Source organism: Crinia signifera, chromosome 5 (assembly GCF_055691185.1).
Source record: "Crinia signifera chromosome 5, ASM5569118v1, whole genome shotgun sequence".
Lineage (NCBI taxonomy): Eukaryota > Metazoa > Chordata > Amphibia > Anura > Myobatrachidae > Crinia > Crinia signifera.
The window spans coordinates 298388874-298406815 of record NC_139221.1 but is presented as its reverse complement, the minus strand read 5'-3'; the positions used below and the strand labels follow the sequence as shown (position 1 = coordinate 298406815).

General features: G+C 47.5%; 1 protein-coding gene across 9 annotated transcripts in view; it reads right to left on the bottom strand.

The window, feature by feature from the left end:
- ADAM22 (ADAM metallopeptidase domain 22) overlaps positions 1-17942 on the bottom strand; it is a 187295-nt gene that overhangs the window by 88288 nt on the left and 81065 nt on the right. For all 9 annotated transcript variants that reach the window (XM_083189352.1, XM_083189345.1, XM_083189344.1 and 6 more), the window contains exon 5: positions 4682-4764. In XM_083189352.1, coding sequence (XP_083045478.1) covers positions 4682-4764 — 83 coding nt within the window. The remainder of the gene's footprint in view (positions 1-4681; positions 4765-17942) is intronic.

The window sequence follows — 17942 nt, the reverse complement described above, 5'->3', positions numbered from 1 at the left end:
TTTTTCTGTTCTTGCTGGGAACTACAAAAGTCTAATCTGCCTTATTTGCCTCTAATTATTATACTAATTTAACTTTTTTTTTACCAGTGCTGTTTTTGTACATTTGCAATATGTAGTTTAAATTACATCAGTATTGTAAAATGATCAAATCTTTTACATGATGCAAGGTTCTGTTGTGCCACTAGAGGGCAGCATAGATTCACATTTTCAACCGTTCAATACAAATATTACCAGAAATATATTTCTAAAATAAAATGAACTCCCAAAAATACACGTGTTATTATTATTAGAATTTTGACATGTGAGAATATGATCCCTGAGTGATGCTTTTCCTCCAGGGAACTACATACCTCCCAACTGTCCCGCTTTCTGCGGGAATCATACTTGCCTACTTTTGAAAACTAGTTTCAGGAAGATTACAGTTGGGAGTAGAATTTTGCAAAGCGCCCCATTGAGGAGGGTGTGTCATGCTCCACCCAGAGGGCGTGTCTAGTTCCATATATGGAGAGATTGTGAAAAGAGATTGTGAACGTGGCAACTAGAAGCGTGGCTGTGTACTGCTACATCTGAGAGGAATCTTTTAAAATGACTTATATCCAAATGTAGATGATCCCCAGAGCAGTTAGTAAGAGCTACTATACTTGGTAATGTGCTGGGAAATGGTGCTGATGATTCAGTGTAAATGTATCTCTCATTCTTTTTCCCCCAAAAATGTAACAGTGTAATGTGGGCTAGGTGACAGGAGGGAGATTTCTAGACTAATGAGGGAGAGAAGGAGATTGCTGTTATTTCAGTGAGTCTCCTGGGTAGGCAGCTATGGCGGGAATGTCCCAATTTTTGGGATCGTTCTAAGGGCCGACAGTGTCCCGCGGCGGTGTGTGGGGGGGTAGTTTGGAGTCCTTCCTGTCACCTGCTGAGCAGTGGTGAATAGATGTCTATTCCCGCAGCCAGAAGGGCCAGGGGACATGGCTAGAAGCTCACAGAGCCTCTGGGCCATGCAAAACAGCGGTGTGGCCTCACGGAATGGCAAGATTTGTAGGCCACACCTCTTTGTGGCAGGCCATTCCCCCAAATTTCACGTGCAGGTGTCCCGCTTAAGAGAATTCAGAAAGTTGGAAGGTATGTAACTATAACTGTGCCTAACTATACCAAAAGCTGACAACCAGGCCCAGGTCTGATGGATGGGCCCATTGTGGCCCCCATTACATGGCAACAGCTCTTCTCAACCCAACATATGCTGCTGCATGCTGGGCTGCAGTGTGGCCAGGGAGGTGCTTAAAGTGACCACACTTCCCACAATTAGGCCGCACCCACTGAACAGTACCTAGGCCCGGGCAGGTTCTCTACTGCCCTGCTGATGACTGTATCACAGTTATTTATGCCGGTCTCCACTCCTGTCCTGGCTGTGGGAGAATATGACAGTTACACCATGGGGTCCCATAGCAAAATTGCCTAATTAGTGTACAACAGTTGGGTAGAATGAAGCTGAACAGCCAGATTCAGTGGGCCTGAGATAGTGCTATTAGTAAATAGACAAAGTTGGATTTTCCGGTACTTGTTTCCTAGCACGGCGCCCACGATCTAGATTGTATGTGTCGGGCCGATAACGCAAGCATTGCATGCATCTTATGTGTTTGTGCGGCATAAGATACATGCGATGCGATCAACGAGATTTTTACATTGGAATCAATGTGAAATGGTCCCTGAGACCCAATTTTACATTGATTCCAATGTAAAAAGTCCCCAAAACCCCAATTTTAATTGATACCCCCCCTCATGGGTGAAATGCCCACCCCCCACCATTGTTAACGCCACCCCACTATTGACGCCAACCCGAAGCGTGGCGAGCGCAGCGGTACGCGTCCTCCGACCTTTTCATACCCCCACTATCCACCTCGGCGTGGAGTTGATTTTATATAGCGTGTCGAGCGCAGCGAGCCACCGAGCCCCGCGAGGGGACGCGCATTACTTCACAGGTATTACGCGTCCCCTCACGGGGCTCGCTGCGCTCGCCATGCTTCGGGCTCGGTGGCTCGCTGTGCTCGCCACACTATATAAAGTCAACTCCACGCCGACGTGGATAGTGGGGGTATGAAAAGGTCGGAGGACGCTCGCCGCCGCCCCTCGTGGGCTCGCTGCACTTGCCACGCTTGGTGTTGATGGATCTTTTATCTTATGGCTTCTTATGGATCTCATGGATCTTATGGATACATAAGATCCATGAGATCCATAAGATGAGATCCATAAGATGCGATATTGTACATACAATTAGAAATCTTTTCAATTGTATAGATTGTATGCCTTAATTAAGGCATACAATCTTATGCGATGGGCGCCGTGCTAGGAAATAAGTACCAGATAGTGCTGTTAGTAAATAGACAAAGTTGGATTTTCCTGCTGCCCACTAAAGCTAAGCACACACTATATAGTGCTGGTCTTCACTATAAAGTACACTGTATGATGGAGCAACCAGTATGAATACACGCTGGCCTGCAGCCCCGTCCGTTACCATGCAGGTTCTGTGCTGACCGGCCTGTACACTGCCCCCATGAATGAATCGTTGTTTTCCCAACTTGTCATCTTTTAAAGGATTTCTGTCTCCGGAAGCAGGTGGGATAATTACTGACCAAGCAACTGTGATGTGAAAGTTGGGGTTATGGGCCTTATATATATATATATATATATATATATATATATATATATATATATATATATATATATATATATATATATATATATATATATCAAATTCAGTGGTGGTGAGAGGGATTTATGTGTAACCATCCAATCAGAAGTAGCTTGCTATTGCTGCTCAAAATTATCACTGTATTCAGTTCTGCAATAACCTATAGATGGGCGCATGCCTGCATATTGGTGGTGCACATTTCCACAGCTATAGATGGACGCATGCCTGCATATTGGTGGTGCACATTTCCACAGCTATAGATGGCCGCATGCCTGCATATTGGTGGTGCACATTTCCACAGCTGTAGATGGCCGCATGCCTGCATATTGGTGGTGCACATTTCCACAGCTATAGATGGGCGCACGCCTGCATATTGGTGGTGCACATTTCCACAGCTATAGATGGCCGCATGCCTGCATATTGGTGGTGCACATTTCCACAGCTGTAGATGGCCGCATGCCTGCATATTGGTGGTGCACATTTCCACAGCTATAGATGGGCGCATGCCTGCATATTGGTGGTGCACATTTCCACAGCCGTAGATGGGCGCATGCCTGCATATTGGTGATGCACGTTTCCACAGCTATAGATGGGCGCATGCCTGCATATTGGTGGTGCACATTTCCACAGCTATAGATGGACGCATGCCTACATATTGGTGGCGCACATTTCCACAGCTATAGATGGGCGCATGCCTGCATATTGGTGGTGCACATTTCCACAGCTATAGATGGGCGCATGCCTGCATATTGGTGGTGCACATTTCCACAGCTATGGATGGGCGCATGCCTGCATATTGGTGGCGCACATTTCCACAGCTATAGATGGGCGCATGCCTGCATATTGGTGGCGCACATTTCCACAGCTATAGATGGACGCATGCCTACATATTGGTGGCACACATTTCCACAGCTATAGATGGGCGCATGCCTGCATATTGGTGGTGCACTTTTCCACAGCTATAGATGGGCGCATGCCTGCATATTGGTGGTGCACATTTCCACAGCTGTAGATGGGCGCATGCCTGCATATTGGTGGTGCACATTTCCACAGCCGTAGATGGACGCATGCCTGCATATTGGTGGTGCACATTTCCACAGCTATAGATGGACGCATGCCTGCATATTGGTGGCGCACATTTCCACAGCTATAGATGGGCGCATGCCTGCATATTGGTGGCGCACATTTCCACAGCTATAGATGGACGCATGCCTACATATTGGTGGCGCACATTTCCACAGCTATAGATGGGCGCATGCCTGCATATTGGTGGTGCACATTTCCACAGCTATAGATGGGCGCATGCCTGCATATTGGTGGTGCACATTTCCACAGCTATAGATGGGCGCATGCCTGCATATTGGTGGTGCACATTTCCACAGCTATAGATGGACGCATGCCTGCATATTGGTGGTGTACATTTCCACAGCTATAGATGGCCGCATGCCTGCATATTGGTGGTGCACATTTCCACAGCTATAGATGGACGCATGCCTGCATATTGGTGGTGCACATTTCCACAGCTATAGATGGACGGATGCCTGCATATTGGTGGTGCACATTTCCACGGCTATGGATGGACGCATGCCTACATATTGGTAGTGCACATTTCCACGGCTATAGATGGACGCATGCCTACATATTGGTGGTGCAAATTTCCACACCTATAGATGGGCGCATGCCTGCATATTGATGGTGCACATTTCCACAGCTATAGATGGCCGCATGCCTGCATATTGGTGGTGCACATTTCCACGGCTATAGATGGACGCATGCCTACATATTGGTGGTGCACATTTCCACAGCTATAGATGGACGCATGCCTACATATTGGTGGTGCACATTTCTACAGCTATAGATGGGCGCATGCCTACATATTGGTGGTGCACATTTCCACAGGTCCAACTCTAAACAAGGGCAACTGTATTTGCATTTTACTCTATGGATATAGCATCACATGGATACTGTTGTGTAGAACATAAAGGGTTAACTTACTGAAGTCCATGACACGTTGACAGAGCCACGAAAGATTTGGGTTTCCCTCGGATCTGACCCTGGTAATAGCAATGCTCCCCACCCTAAAAGGCAAAACAGGTAGAATAATGACATGTATCAAATAGCTTACAGAATGGGCGACACAAGTGTTACGTACTTTGTATTCTAGCCCCAATTCTAGTGCTATAGTATCACAACATTATAAGCACTACATATAATCTAGCACAGAACCACGCGTCCTCAGATTACCTTATGTAAGGCAAGCCATATTTCCTGGGGTCCTTAGTACCCCATGTAGGCCTAGTGATGGAGGCCATATATTAGGCAGGCACGGTATCCAAAATGACCAAATATCACATTTTTTAAGGGTGACCGTGATAGTGACACCTCTGCTTTTGGTGTACACATACTTTGTTTAATGCACAAACCCCCGAGATATCTCCTTACAGTATATAAATATTCCACACAATTCTACATTTATACTTGAAATGCTTTCACATTGAATTGTGTGCAGCGATGACTAAATTGGGATTACCACTGCAGCAGAGCTTCCAGAAAATCAGAAGCAACTCCAAATGTGCGCAACCTGCACCCTTGACGTTCATTAGAGTATTGTGCCACACAAAACAAACCTTAGGGTCTTTTTACCAAGTGGCGGCTTTGGCTTAGAACATGAAAGCGCCACTAAGATAGCTTCCAGGGTGTACTGTACTTTATATAGGTGCAGCTTTTCATTTTGAGGTCAAACCTGCCAGCTTCATCCAGAGCCCACATCTACCATAGAGTCTCAGAGTAGTTGTTCTATTATGCAACAAACCTGCTATAGAACCCAAAATCAGGAGGAGAGTGTTCAGAGCCCACTGAGCAGGTAAATGCCATCCCGCCAAACCCCCCCCCCCCAACCCGCACACGGCTGCGAACGTGATCACAAGGGGGAAAATCACTCACTGACTAATGATTCTGCCCCTACTTGGCGCTGGGAAGGCTGTGGGGAAAAGGAAGCCGCTGATGCCACCAAAACCCCTTCGCCCCCAAACGCCCACAGGCAGTGCCAGATTAAGGTCTAAATGGGCCTGGAGCTGAAAATGATCAAGGGCCTATTTTGGGCAATAATAGGGGTTGTGGCCAGCACCTAATAATGTGGTGGGCGTGACCAGTGTTCTGGTTGGGTGGTCTGCTCATAGGTGCATCTCTATTTGTGTAAATACTTTCAACTGATTATATATATAAAAGTCACAGGATGCAGAGAAATATATTGCCGGGTGCCCTCCAAAGCTGCACCCGCAGGATGACGATGTCCTAAGATACTTGCGGGGTAAGGCGGCACTCCAGTCATAAAAAAAAATACTGAAAGCCAAAACTTGGTAGACAACATTTCAGCACCTTTTATGTGGTCACCTAAATTTACCACACCATATACCCCTTATACAAATCATGCAACACTATAGTACTGTGTCTTACACATTGCCTCTTACACATTATGCCACATAGAATGAGCCAAAATTCACACTGACTGAGCCAAAATTCACACTATGGCACACAGATTGAGTCAAAATTCCCATTATGCCACACAGATTAAGATTGAGCCAAAATACACACTATACCAAACAGATTAAGCCAAAATTCACAATATGCTTAACAGGGACAAGGCGCGCATTAAAAATTTACACCATAATGCCCATTACATGTTAAGCCACACACCATAATTTCCATTATGTATTATGCCAAACACCATAATGCCAATTAAAAATGATGATACATAAGTGCTGCTTACCTACCTGCTCATTGCCAGGGGTTCCATGCTCATTGCCAGGGGTTTCATGCTCATTGCCATGTGGGATTACATTCACATTGCCAAGGGGGAATACATGCTTGTGGTACTGGGGGACAGCCGCCGCCGGGCAGAGAGCGTAGGCCGGCTGTATTCAGAGCATTGCAGGTCCTGGCTATTTGAAATAATACCCCTTTCACACCAGAAAATGGTCCCAAGATCATGCAGGGACATTCCCGGGCTGACCCCTTTTACATCAGCTTAGTCCCTGCATTTTCTGGTGTGAAGGGGAGAGAAACCACCTCCTCTCCCCCCTCTTTAACCGGCTACATAGTTTAACTGGCTATATCTTCGGAACCAACCTATTACATGAGACCAGTATCATATTGGAGAACTTTTAAGTGGGCTTTTTTAATGATTTTGGTTCTGTGAAACTGGGCCATTTGGTTCCAGAGAAATCTGCCCTCAAAGAACACGAACAGCCATGAAATTACCCGCAATATCTCTGGAACCAATTAACCCAGGGCTTGACAAATTTCTTTAAAATCTGGGAGCCAGGATGAAAGTGTAGGAGCCAGACAAAAGCAAAGATAGGGACAGTGCGTGGCGAAGGCGTACACCCTAAAGCCTATTACACATGTACACACACCCATTACGTATTATACTACGTGCCATAATGCCCATTACACATTATGCCACACCGTAATACCTACTGTATATCATATTATACCATACGCCATAATGCCCATTACATATACCACACACTATAATGCCCATTAAGCGGTATAGCAAACACCATAATGCCTATTACATATTATGCCACATAAGTTACGCTTACCTACATGCTCGTTGCTATGGGTTTCATGCTCTTTGCCAGGTGGTTAACATGGTCTGCAAGTGGTAATGCTCATTGTCATGGGGTTATCCTAGTCTGCCAGGGGTTAACCTGGTCTGCCAGGGCTTAATGCTCCTTGTCATGGGGTTATCCTGGTCTGCCAGGGGTAAACCTGGTCAGCTAGGGGTTAATTCTCATTGGGTCAACCTTGTCTGTCAGGGATTAACCTGGTCTGTCAGGGGTTAATGCTTGTTGTCACGTGGTAATCCTGGTCTGCCAGGGGTTAATGCTCGTTGTCAAGGGGTTATCCTTGTCTGCCAGGGCTTAATGCTCATTGTCACGGGGTTAACTGCCCTGCCAGCTAAATGGAAGACCATCATCCACTTTGCCGGTACCATTTGCGGTAACGGCAGCGGCCGGGCAGACAGGTTGTCCCAGTCACGCCGTTCCGCACGCACTCCCGCACAAGAGCAGCACCGCCTCCGCTGCAGCGTGGCTTTCTTCAATCAGGGGTTGAGCTACTACTGCCGCTGCTGATTGGCTGTTGGCTCGCGATGCCGGCTGCTTGAGTAGTTCAGGTTCTGGAAATATCCGCTTTGCTGCTGCGGCGGACCTGCTCTAGTCCAGTGAGTCTGACTTCTTGTACAGCGGGGAGGGGGAGCGAGGAGGCTGACGACCACTCTGCCCGGCTCTCTGGAAGCGCACCTCGGCCAGATTCTGCTTCCTCCAAAAAAATATCTGGTCGCCAGGAGGCAGAATCTGGTCGCCGTGGTGACCTGGCTCCCGGGGTTTGTCGAGCCCTGAATTAACTCATCTGGTATCAGATTGAAGGCCCAGCGATTTGGGTTCAAATGAGATCAACCTCGAGCTTCTGTGATGCCAGGGAGTAACTGGCAGCCATCAGAACTGGGTGGGGGTCGGAATTAGCGGGTCCCATGTTATCCTATGGGGAAAGCGTTCCAGCTTTGCCTGGTGGTATCTCCAGTTCCTGGGGGCTAGTGATGCGGGGCTGGGCTCGTTGAAAATCCCCAGTCCTCATCTACAAAATGGGCCTATTTGGAGAGTGGGCCTGGAGCTGCCGCTCCATCAGGCCCATTGTTAATCCGGCCCTGCCCACAGGGTGTCACTTTGCGAGCAGCGAGTGAAGGCTAGCCTTTGCTCGCTGCCTCGCTAGCCTTCACTCGCTGCCAGCATATAATGCACCGGCATTCGATAATCACCGGGCAGTGAAGTTGCAATCCAACAAGTTGGTCTGAATCAGGCCCCCAGAATAAATTGGTATTGAAAAAAAAAAAACACATAAATTAGTTTTTGGGTGTGGTATTTTAGGTTAGACAATCTAGGTGAATGCCAAAAAAAGTTGCACACTGGAAAAAGGTCAACAGAAAAGGTCGACATGAGTTTCTTTCATGTCAATGTTGACACCTGAGCAAGTGGACATCACCATTCCCAGTCACTCCGCGGTACAGTATAAATAAGTAAAAATATGGGGGGGGGGGAAACTAGAAATTTTTGTTTGTGTTTCCCTTTTGACCATGTTGGCCATGTAGTGTCATCCGTATAGCATTTAAAAATAAAAATAAAAAAATAAACTAAATACCAGAGGTATACAAAATAATAAACATAAGAAAACAAAAATACATTGTCCTATAATTCTCATAGATTTTTGCCTCTCTGCTACCTCTAATATAATAAATGAGATATTTTGGAGCAGATATGAATACTGAATCGAGCCAATCGATCATCTGCTTCTATGTTGGCAGAAGACTGTTCTTGGCCTGGCTAAGTTCCCAGCATTCAGCACTGTCAGTCAGCGCCATGCATGGGATAAGTTACAGCTACTTTATAACGTTCCCATGTGGAAGGGTGAGTAAGGTTCCATCTTTGTTCTATGAAGCGTCTCAGATCCTGACCTATCCATCCTGTTCCAGGATGAACCCACTGGCATCATCATATTTTTTATAGAGCACCTTCAATGTATTAAACCCAGTGATCAAGGGTGAGATTTAATAGGATGCGATTGTTAGTAAGGTTCCAAAATCGCACCTTATCACATTTTTCAAAATCCCATTTTTTTGGGAAGAATTCGACTATCTAATGAGATGCGAATTTGCTGCCAAAAATTGTGATATGTGCGATTTTTAGTCATAAAAATGTGCGGTTTTGTGTAAAAAAAAAAGTGTGTGTTTTTATTTCACTATTTGTACTGGTGTGGAACTACAAGTTCCAGCGGGCCCTTTAATGTCCTACATGCTGGGACTTGTGGTTCTCCAAGTCCCTGCATGCGGTACATTTATCAGCCACCCAAGGGGCATCAGGGACAGCCCCGGGCTTCAGTCTGGCCAGGTGAACTCTGGCGGGGGGGACCCCTTCATGGAGGGGGGGGGGGGGGTCCTCACTTCCCCAGGATCCCTGCCCAGGCTGACCAGTCAGGGGGTCAATGCTTTGGCCAGGGCGATTTGTATAAAGAGTCTCCCCCCCCCCGGCTGTGGGATTACCCTGCTGGCTGGTTGGGCCTGGTGCTAGTTCTTGAAATACGGGGGACCCCTGCACATTCGGGGCCGTGCGATAAGAAATCGAAAAAATTTACAAAATTGCACTCTATTAAATTGCGCCCCAAGTGTGAGTGTATGGTACTGGTTCCCATGACTCCATGGAGTGTCTCCCATTGAACACTAGGCCACATACGCCAATCTGGTTACCTGGTGTTTTGGTAATGTCATTGGGTAAACAACCTTATAGCAGAGAGCATGTTTCATCCTGCCAGGGACCACAACCATACCAACTGGATCCTGGCCCTGTCCACACACAGCCTCCAGAGCCAGGCAATCCAATGTCGCATTGCAGGCACCAGAATGCTCATCGGGTCTCTGTTACCAAGCAACATTGCTACATCCAGAATCACTGACCCAGGGCATCAATTATAGGTGATCATTCCTAATTTATCAAATGCTACAATAGTTAGAAAGACACTACATAAATACCTGCGGGCATCCCTCGCCAGCGGTTGCCCAGTGATGACTCACGCTGGTTTGGCAGTTATGCAGCACAATGTACCTATGTCACCTGCAGTCAGGCACAAACCTCTGTACACAATCACCCTGCCAGCCGCAGCTTTGTGGCTGAAAGTGAAAGTACGACCGGTAGTGACTGGCTGCCAGGTTGTTGGAAACAGTAGTGTTACATATTATTGTTATTTTGAAATGCCGTAATGCCAGCGACACATATTGCAACCCAACATATATTGCTGCCAGTTTTGCAAATCGCAACTAATTACTGTATCTTCTCCCCATTGGGGGTAATTCAGACCTGATCACGGGGCGGCAGATTATCAATAGACTGCACATGCGTACGGGTCACAGTTCCCATGTGCAAGGCTGTCCTGCAATGAAATCCTGCTACTAGGCACTGCCAGGTGTCTGGGGTGGTAACTGGCCGTTTAGTGGGCATGCCATCCCTGTGTTAGGGAAAACACAGGCAGACCTAGGGAAACGCTGGGAGTGTCAGGGTGTGCCTGAGCATTTTAGGAAGGGGGGGTTGGATGACGTTGCATCCATGCTGGATATACATTTTTCCCTCGGACCATAGAGTAAGTCTCTGGCTACTCTGAGTCTGTGGGGACTTGTGGCCAGTGTAGCAATCATTAGATGGGTGGTGTTGGACATATTCTCACGGCTGCGAACATTGATTAGCAAGGCGGGATATCTCTGTGGCGGGACGGCGGCTTTGCTAAACGCTGGCCTTGCAAATTCGGGGCCGAGCGATTAGGTCTGAATTAGTCCCATTGTCTCAATTTTGTTTAAAGTTGCATTCTTCTTTAATACCACTAGATGGTGCTACAGGATTAACGTAATGATTAATGTTAGAAAAGAAATATACAGTATATAAAGGGAAGACTTTATATTGCCAGTCTATTGTGTTTACAATTATGTTTGTCAGATCACAAAAATATAGCAGTCTGCATCCATACTATTAACCATACAGGATCCGGATGATATGTCAACACCATTTGGTCGACATCCACAAGGTAGACAAAAGATCGACACAAGCAAAAGGTCGACGTGGCCATGCCTGGTATGGGTCATTGGGTCAATCCAATTTAGGTCGACATGCATTGAACTGACCACTGAAGGTCGACAGGGCTTAGGTTGATACTTGAAATAGGTGGACATGGCTATGGTTGACACAAGCATTAGGTCGACAATGGCAAGGTGGACAAGAGTTTTTCTCTTTTTTTTGTTCCGAATGTCGACATGGACACTGGCAAAGTGTCCAGCGTCCACTAGCCCATGCATCGGACGCTGTGCCAAGCGCTTTCTGTCGGCACATGCCGGCTCCCCAAAAAAACTGTGAAAAACTCATGTCGACAGTTTGACTGTCAACCTTATGCGTGTGTTGACCTTCCAACCCTGTCCACCTTAGCCATGACCTTATCCCACCATTCCAGGAATGCCGTTCACTAACTGGGGGTCCACAAGCTCAGTGTCAACATTGGCACCAAAAAAAAAGTAAAAAAATATTATTGACCTCTTCATGTGTCGACTACTTTGCAGTGCCAATCTTGTGCATGTCAATCTTTTGTGGGCGCCCTAACTACACATATGCAGAATGCTATATCCAGATATATGCTGAACCGGTGTACAATGAATTAAAGTGAAAACCAGTCTAATTAATAATATGTTGGGATTTTGGGGATACAAGAGTATTCATCTGGCGGTTTCCACCACATGCGTTGCACTGAATGGCTTTTGTTTCCATGGCCAAGATGACATCAGTGCAGCGCTGCGGCGGACAGGCCGGGAGCCTTTCCATTCAGATCTGTTCCTCCGCTCCCCACGATATTTGTTCTCCCAGCTTTTGAGACTTATTGAAAGGTTTCACTACGAGTCCGCTCACGTCCTCATCTAGCCGGCGTAAGAGGAATTTCACAGAATGGATTCTATACAGATTAGGCGGCAGCTTCTCATTGGCACGCAGCTGAATAAACCCTACACAGAGATTAGCCTGGAGTCTCCTCCACGCTCACTGCCTTAGAAATATAGGTAAGGAACAATGCAGCAAGAAAACGTTCTACGCTCTCACGGTGATAGTAATAACAGTGATATCAATGGAACTGATGTGATGGAAGAGATGGGATACTGAATGCAGGAAGCCATTGGGAATGGCTGACTAACCTACAGTTGCCATGGGCACCGGATAATGAACATTTACATTTTTATTTGATTAATGTGCATTTGTTATTATTTGAACTCACAAACTCCGGCACTTAGGGTACGATTCACACCTGCTTATTCAGGACCGAATTTGGCCCCCTCTCAGATGGTAGGAGTGTGCACATGCGCAACCAACTGGAGAGAACATCACTCGCAAATTGAGTGACAGGCAGGGGGCAGTAGCTGGGGCATACTTGCCAACTTGCTGGCTGCCCTCTCCGGGAGAAGGGAGCCAGCTCAGTGAGGCAGGGGAGCGGGGCCACTGATGGGAGTGGAAAAGGGGAGTGGTGGAGGTAGAGCCACATGAGGGAGACTGCCTTGTGGGCGTGTCCAAAGCGGTTGCGTCATTTAGCTGCCCCCGCCGTGTAATTCCGGTATTTCAGGCATTACATTGAGGTGATGTTTTCCAGTGGGGTGGCGTTTACCCCAGGTCTGAATCATGGTCATGTTTAGTACCAAAGAAAAAAAAGTCCAATTACTGGGCAAAACCATGTTGCACTGAACGTGGGGTAAATGCAACATGTGCAGAGAGAGTTGGATTTGGGTGGGGTGTATCCAAACTATAATGTAAGTGGCAGTGTAAATATAAAGCTAATATCTGTGGGTTACATGCAAATGCAGCCAGTATTTACCCTGTACATTAAATCGTCCATCCTCGTTGAAAACAAGCCACGCTCGCTGCAGAATACTGCCCAATGTTTTGGTTGGTTGGATCTGCAACAATTACAGTAAATCAGGGTTGCCGACCCTCCCGAAATTTCCGGGAGTCTCCCGAAAATCGGGGCTCCCTCCCGGCCCCCCGGAAGGGTGGGCAACCCTCCCGGATTCAGGGGGGACCCCCGCTGTCCCCCGGATCGCGGCATTAAAATGCTGCAATCCTCGGGTCTCAGAGGAGGGGGCGGAGCTAAAATGACACAATCGCGTCATTTTAGCCCCGCCCCCCCCACGGAGATCACTGAATTTGCTGGTTTGCCAGCATGGGGGCGGGGCTTAGTGATGTCACGCTTTAGCCCCGCCCCCTGAGCGGCTACTGAATCTCTCCTCTCCGGGCTTCTCCCGGAGAGGAGAATGAGAAAGTCGGCAACCCTGCAGTAAATTGACTTTGTACACTGCTTGCCGTGGCCATCCCCCTGTGCAGAATGTATTATGGTGTGATTTATACAGCGCACACATATTCTGCAGCACTTTACTGAGAATATTTGAACACTCACGTCAGTCCCTGCCCCAGTGAAGCTTACTATCTATCGGCCGCCGTATGGGGTGATCTACACATGTACATGTGCATGTTCCCCACCATACAATGACTGCTGAATCACCCCCTATATTCCCTACCACATGTACACGCACCACACCGATATTCTAAGGTTGATTTTGTTGGGAGCTGATTAACATACCAGTATATTTATGGAGTATTGGAGTATATTTTGAATGAACTGGGAAGAATTGGACTGGGAAGAGTGCAGGAAGTAAGAAATATCCCCAAATGGAGGTCTCATTCCTTAAGTGTCAGCAGATCTGAAAATGGTAGTTTTAGTATTCTTCTAGAAACAGGCGCTGACTTTACACTGATCTTCTAGAGGGGTCTCTCTGGCGCATACTGATCATAATATGATTTGTGTACTTACAGGGTCTGTGATTCTGAAAGATAGGAACAGAAAACTGAAAATCATAAATCCATGGACGATTAGTGCGTAAAAAGGGGCGTAATTCCGGGATAGGGCCTGTGTTTTCCCAATAGTGCTGGCGTTGTTTCCTCGGCCCAGGCCATGTCTGTGGATGGGTTTTAAGTTGGTCACATTAGGAATAACATTTGCTCAGAAATAGCCCCGTTAGGAACAAACCGATGCATATTTTATCAGCTATGTACAGCTAGCCTCCAGCTCTGTGCCAGCGTCTGGCAGGTAGAACCCTGCTCAGCCAGGACCTGATGCTCTCTAAGGGGACAGTCAGTATACTGTACTGTATACGGCCCTACGGCTGGAGCTCCTATCACTGCTTCTTACATACAGTACAAGCTGCGGTGATAGCACCAGCTGGGTTATGCAGAAGGGGGTGTCATGTCTCCTGCGTGCATTACTGATGCATGCTGCGTCCTAGGAAGGGTATGGATCAAAGGATAGCCAGTGTTTAGGATGACAATCAATAGGTCGACAGCAAACGGTCAACTCAGACAAAAGGTTGACGCAAACTAATTTTTCAATGTACACACCATCGCTCACCATTCTTCTAGCAAGGTGCCCCGCTCCACTCAACTATACCATTCTCAAGTCAAAGTCCACGTGGGTGTAAAAGTATGAAAAAAAGTGAAATGGATCGCGAAAAACTCATTTCGACCTGTTCATGTGTCGACCGTTGCTTTGTCGACCTATTTACGTGTCGATCATTGCCACGTCAACCTGTTGCTTGTGTCAACCTTTTGTCAATGTTGATCTAGTGCATGCGGTGGGTTTTATAGATTCAGATAGGACCATCGGGGGTTATCTGTATGAGTAGGACAGTAGACAAAAGCTTGAGGCCTTCCTAACGCTTCTCTCATGTGGACCAGGAGTGCAGACAGATAAGGGTATGTTGGGACCCTGGGTAGAGATAGAATACTAGAATCCTAAGGGGGTACAGCTAGCATGACGGAGGCAGTGTGTAGGAACCGCGGGACCCAGGACTGCAGTGCAGCGTCGGCAGGCGGCAGGTGAAATATGATGGGGTGTAGAACTTCTGGCAGACTTTGGGGGTTATTCAGGTTGATTCGCAAGGCTCCGAATTCGCAGCCTTGCGAGTCCACCAAACCCCGCCCGGCAAACGCACGCCCCCCCCCCCCCCCCCCCCCAGCAAAGTGCGGCTTCGCCCGCACAGCAGCGAATGGATGTTTTGCACAAACATCTATTCGCTTTGCTGGGGTGTCCGCCCACATCATTCGATGGTCACCGACCATCGAATGATGTTTATCGTGCACGCATATATAAGTGACTTTTCAGTTGCGTATATATGCGTGCACGCTGGCGTGATATGGGCGGGCAGCTGACATCCGGTGATGTCAGCTACCCGGCCCACACACCCGCATCACTGCCTCATTACCATGAGAACGCCCAGCGTTCTCATGGGAACGCCCATGGAACGCTGGGCGTTCCCATATGGTAATGGGGCAGCCCGGCGCTCCCCGCCCATCTCCGCCCCCCCCCCCCTCGCTGCCATGGGTGCGTGCACCCGGCGACCCGAAAGCAGCTGCTTTACGTATATATACTATCATTCCTCCCAACTTCATGGGAGCCGGAGGAGGGACAGCGGACTGCGCGCCTATACTTGTGTCTCACCCGCGAGGCCACACCCCCGTTTTGAAGCTATGGGGGCATGCCCCAGAGGCTCTGTGAGCCTCTAGCCATGCCCCCAGCCTGCGGGAATAGACGCTGTGCGCATGTGCACAGCGTTTATTCCCCGCTGCTCAGCAACCGACAGAGGGGACTCCCAACAGCCCCCCCCCCCTCGCCGCGGGACACTGCCGGCTGCGGGAGGGACGCGGGAATGTCCCCGAAAACCGGGACATTCCCGCGGTTTTCCTGACTGTTGGGAGGTATGTACTATGCGAATTGTGGAATGAACATTTGCATATAAAGCAGCACTGAGTCACTTACAAACTATTTTTAATACAACATAAAAATATCTAAAAACATTTCAGCAAATTGATACCGACAATAAAGGTAATGTTACCTAAAGGATGAAGGTATTTGACAGCCACTTGTTTCTAGTTCGCCTGGAAGGGTGTGGTATATGGTTCCGACAGTCGGGATCCCGACAGTCATTAGCCCGACGTCGGGATCCCGACTGGCCGAACTCAGACAGCATGGCAAGCACAACAAAGCCCCTTAAAGCACGGTGGCTAGCTACGCTCGCGAGGGAGAATAGCTGGTTGCCGTCGGGAACCCGGCTGTCTGTGTTTTAACGGGACCCCGTCCGGCACTCGCCTGGAAAAGCAGGTGGTAATGTCATATACTTGTAGTAAATACGGAGATAAGGTGGTCTCCAGGAGGTATTTATAGTTACTGGTCGCCACAAGCTGAGAGAAGGTCGGTACCCCTTAGGGTGCTGGAATCCAACCCCTTTCTCTTTGTTGGATATTAAGCAATCAGTTGTAGTAGGTAGATAGCAGTTCCTCTAACTGGAGAATATCCATAAATGGGATGAATCATACCATAAAGTCCCAATGGAGATAGATACTATATAATCAGCGGGTGGCGACCTGCACAAAGAAAAAATAGAAAAATCTGGTACCTGATGCCTCTGCTGCCTGCCCTGACCTGGGCTACGTCCCTGCAGATGCACAGTCTGCCATCTGCCGTAGCTACCGCAATGATTTCCTCCATTTAAACATGATAATCTACCACTACAGATCTGCTAACCCACGCTAAGCAGCCACTAGTTTGGTCTGACCATGCTAGGGCAGATCAGACCATGCACTTATGTCATTGAGCATGCTGTGCCCACCCCAACAATTGTCATCCCTAGGCACTTGCCTCACATGCCTAATAATAAATTCACCACTGGTGACCCGGTCACAACCTGGGCTTTATCCACATAAATCCTCATCTTAGGGGCCCCGTTATATCAAATATTTTAATAGATGAATTAAAACAATATTAATATACAAAAATGCTTTATAAATAAATAGTTTATTACGGTTTGAGTATTAAGTATACTGTTGAATACACGTGGAGAAACAATATAATCACTAGTGGTAACCCCTGAGATATACCGGACGATAACACAGAACTCTTATCATATTCCCAGCAATATAAGTACAGAACGCAGATTATTTATTTGTGCTACCTGCTTACAAACCGTACAATGGAAGTTTGCGATTTTAACAGTTCAAAACTAAACATTAAGAAGTTTAGAAAAGACATTCCCGGTTCAGTGTAGAGTGAAAATAATAATTCACATCACTGATAATACTAAATAATGTATGAAAGTAAAATTACAGCGGCGTGACATCTTTCCCCAGTTAATTTTAGCTCCCAACATCAGATTGGTAAGTGGCCCAAAATAACTAATATATTATATGCAAAACAGAAATTAAATAGAACAAAAGAATCTAGGGCATCCTCTGCAGAATTAAACTAGGGCACTGTTACACACACGGGCCCTTATTCTGGTTGGTGCGGTAATATCCGCGTGCGTTCGTGCCGCCGATGTTTTGTGTCTGCATGAAAAGTGTACACTACGAACAGGGGGTGGAGAGGGGCGTGAAGGGCTGTTTGGGCTCTTTACCATATGTTTACACCCTGCGTTTCATGGGCGTTCCCATGAAAACGCTGGGCGTACGTATGGTAATGCGGTCGTGACGCACGTGTAGGGGGCGGACATATGACATTGCCGGATGTCTGCTGCCCGCCCAGATCCCTGCTTTTGCACGGAGAAATGCCCGTGTGGTCTGAGGTTGCGGGAGCTGGC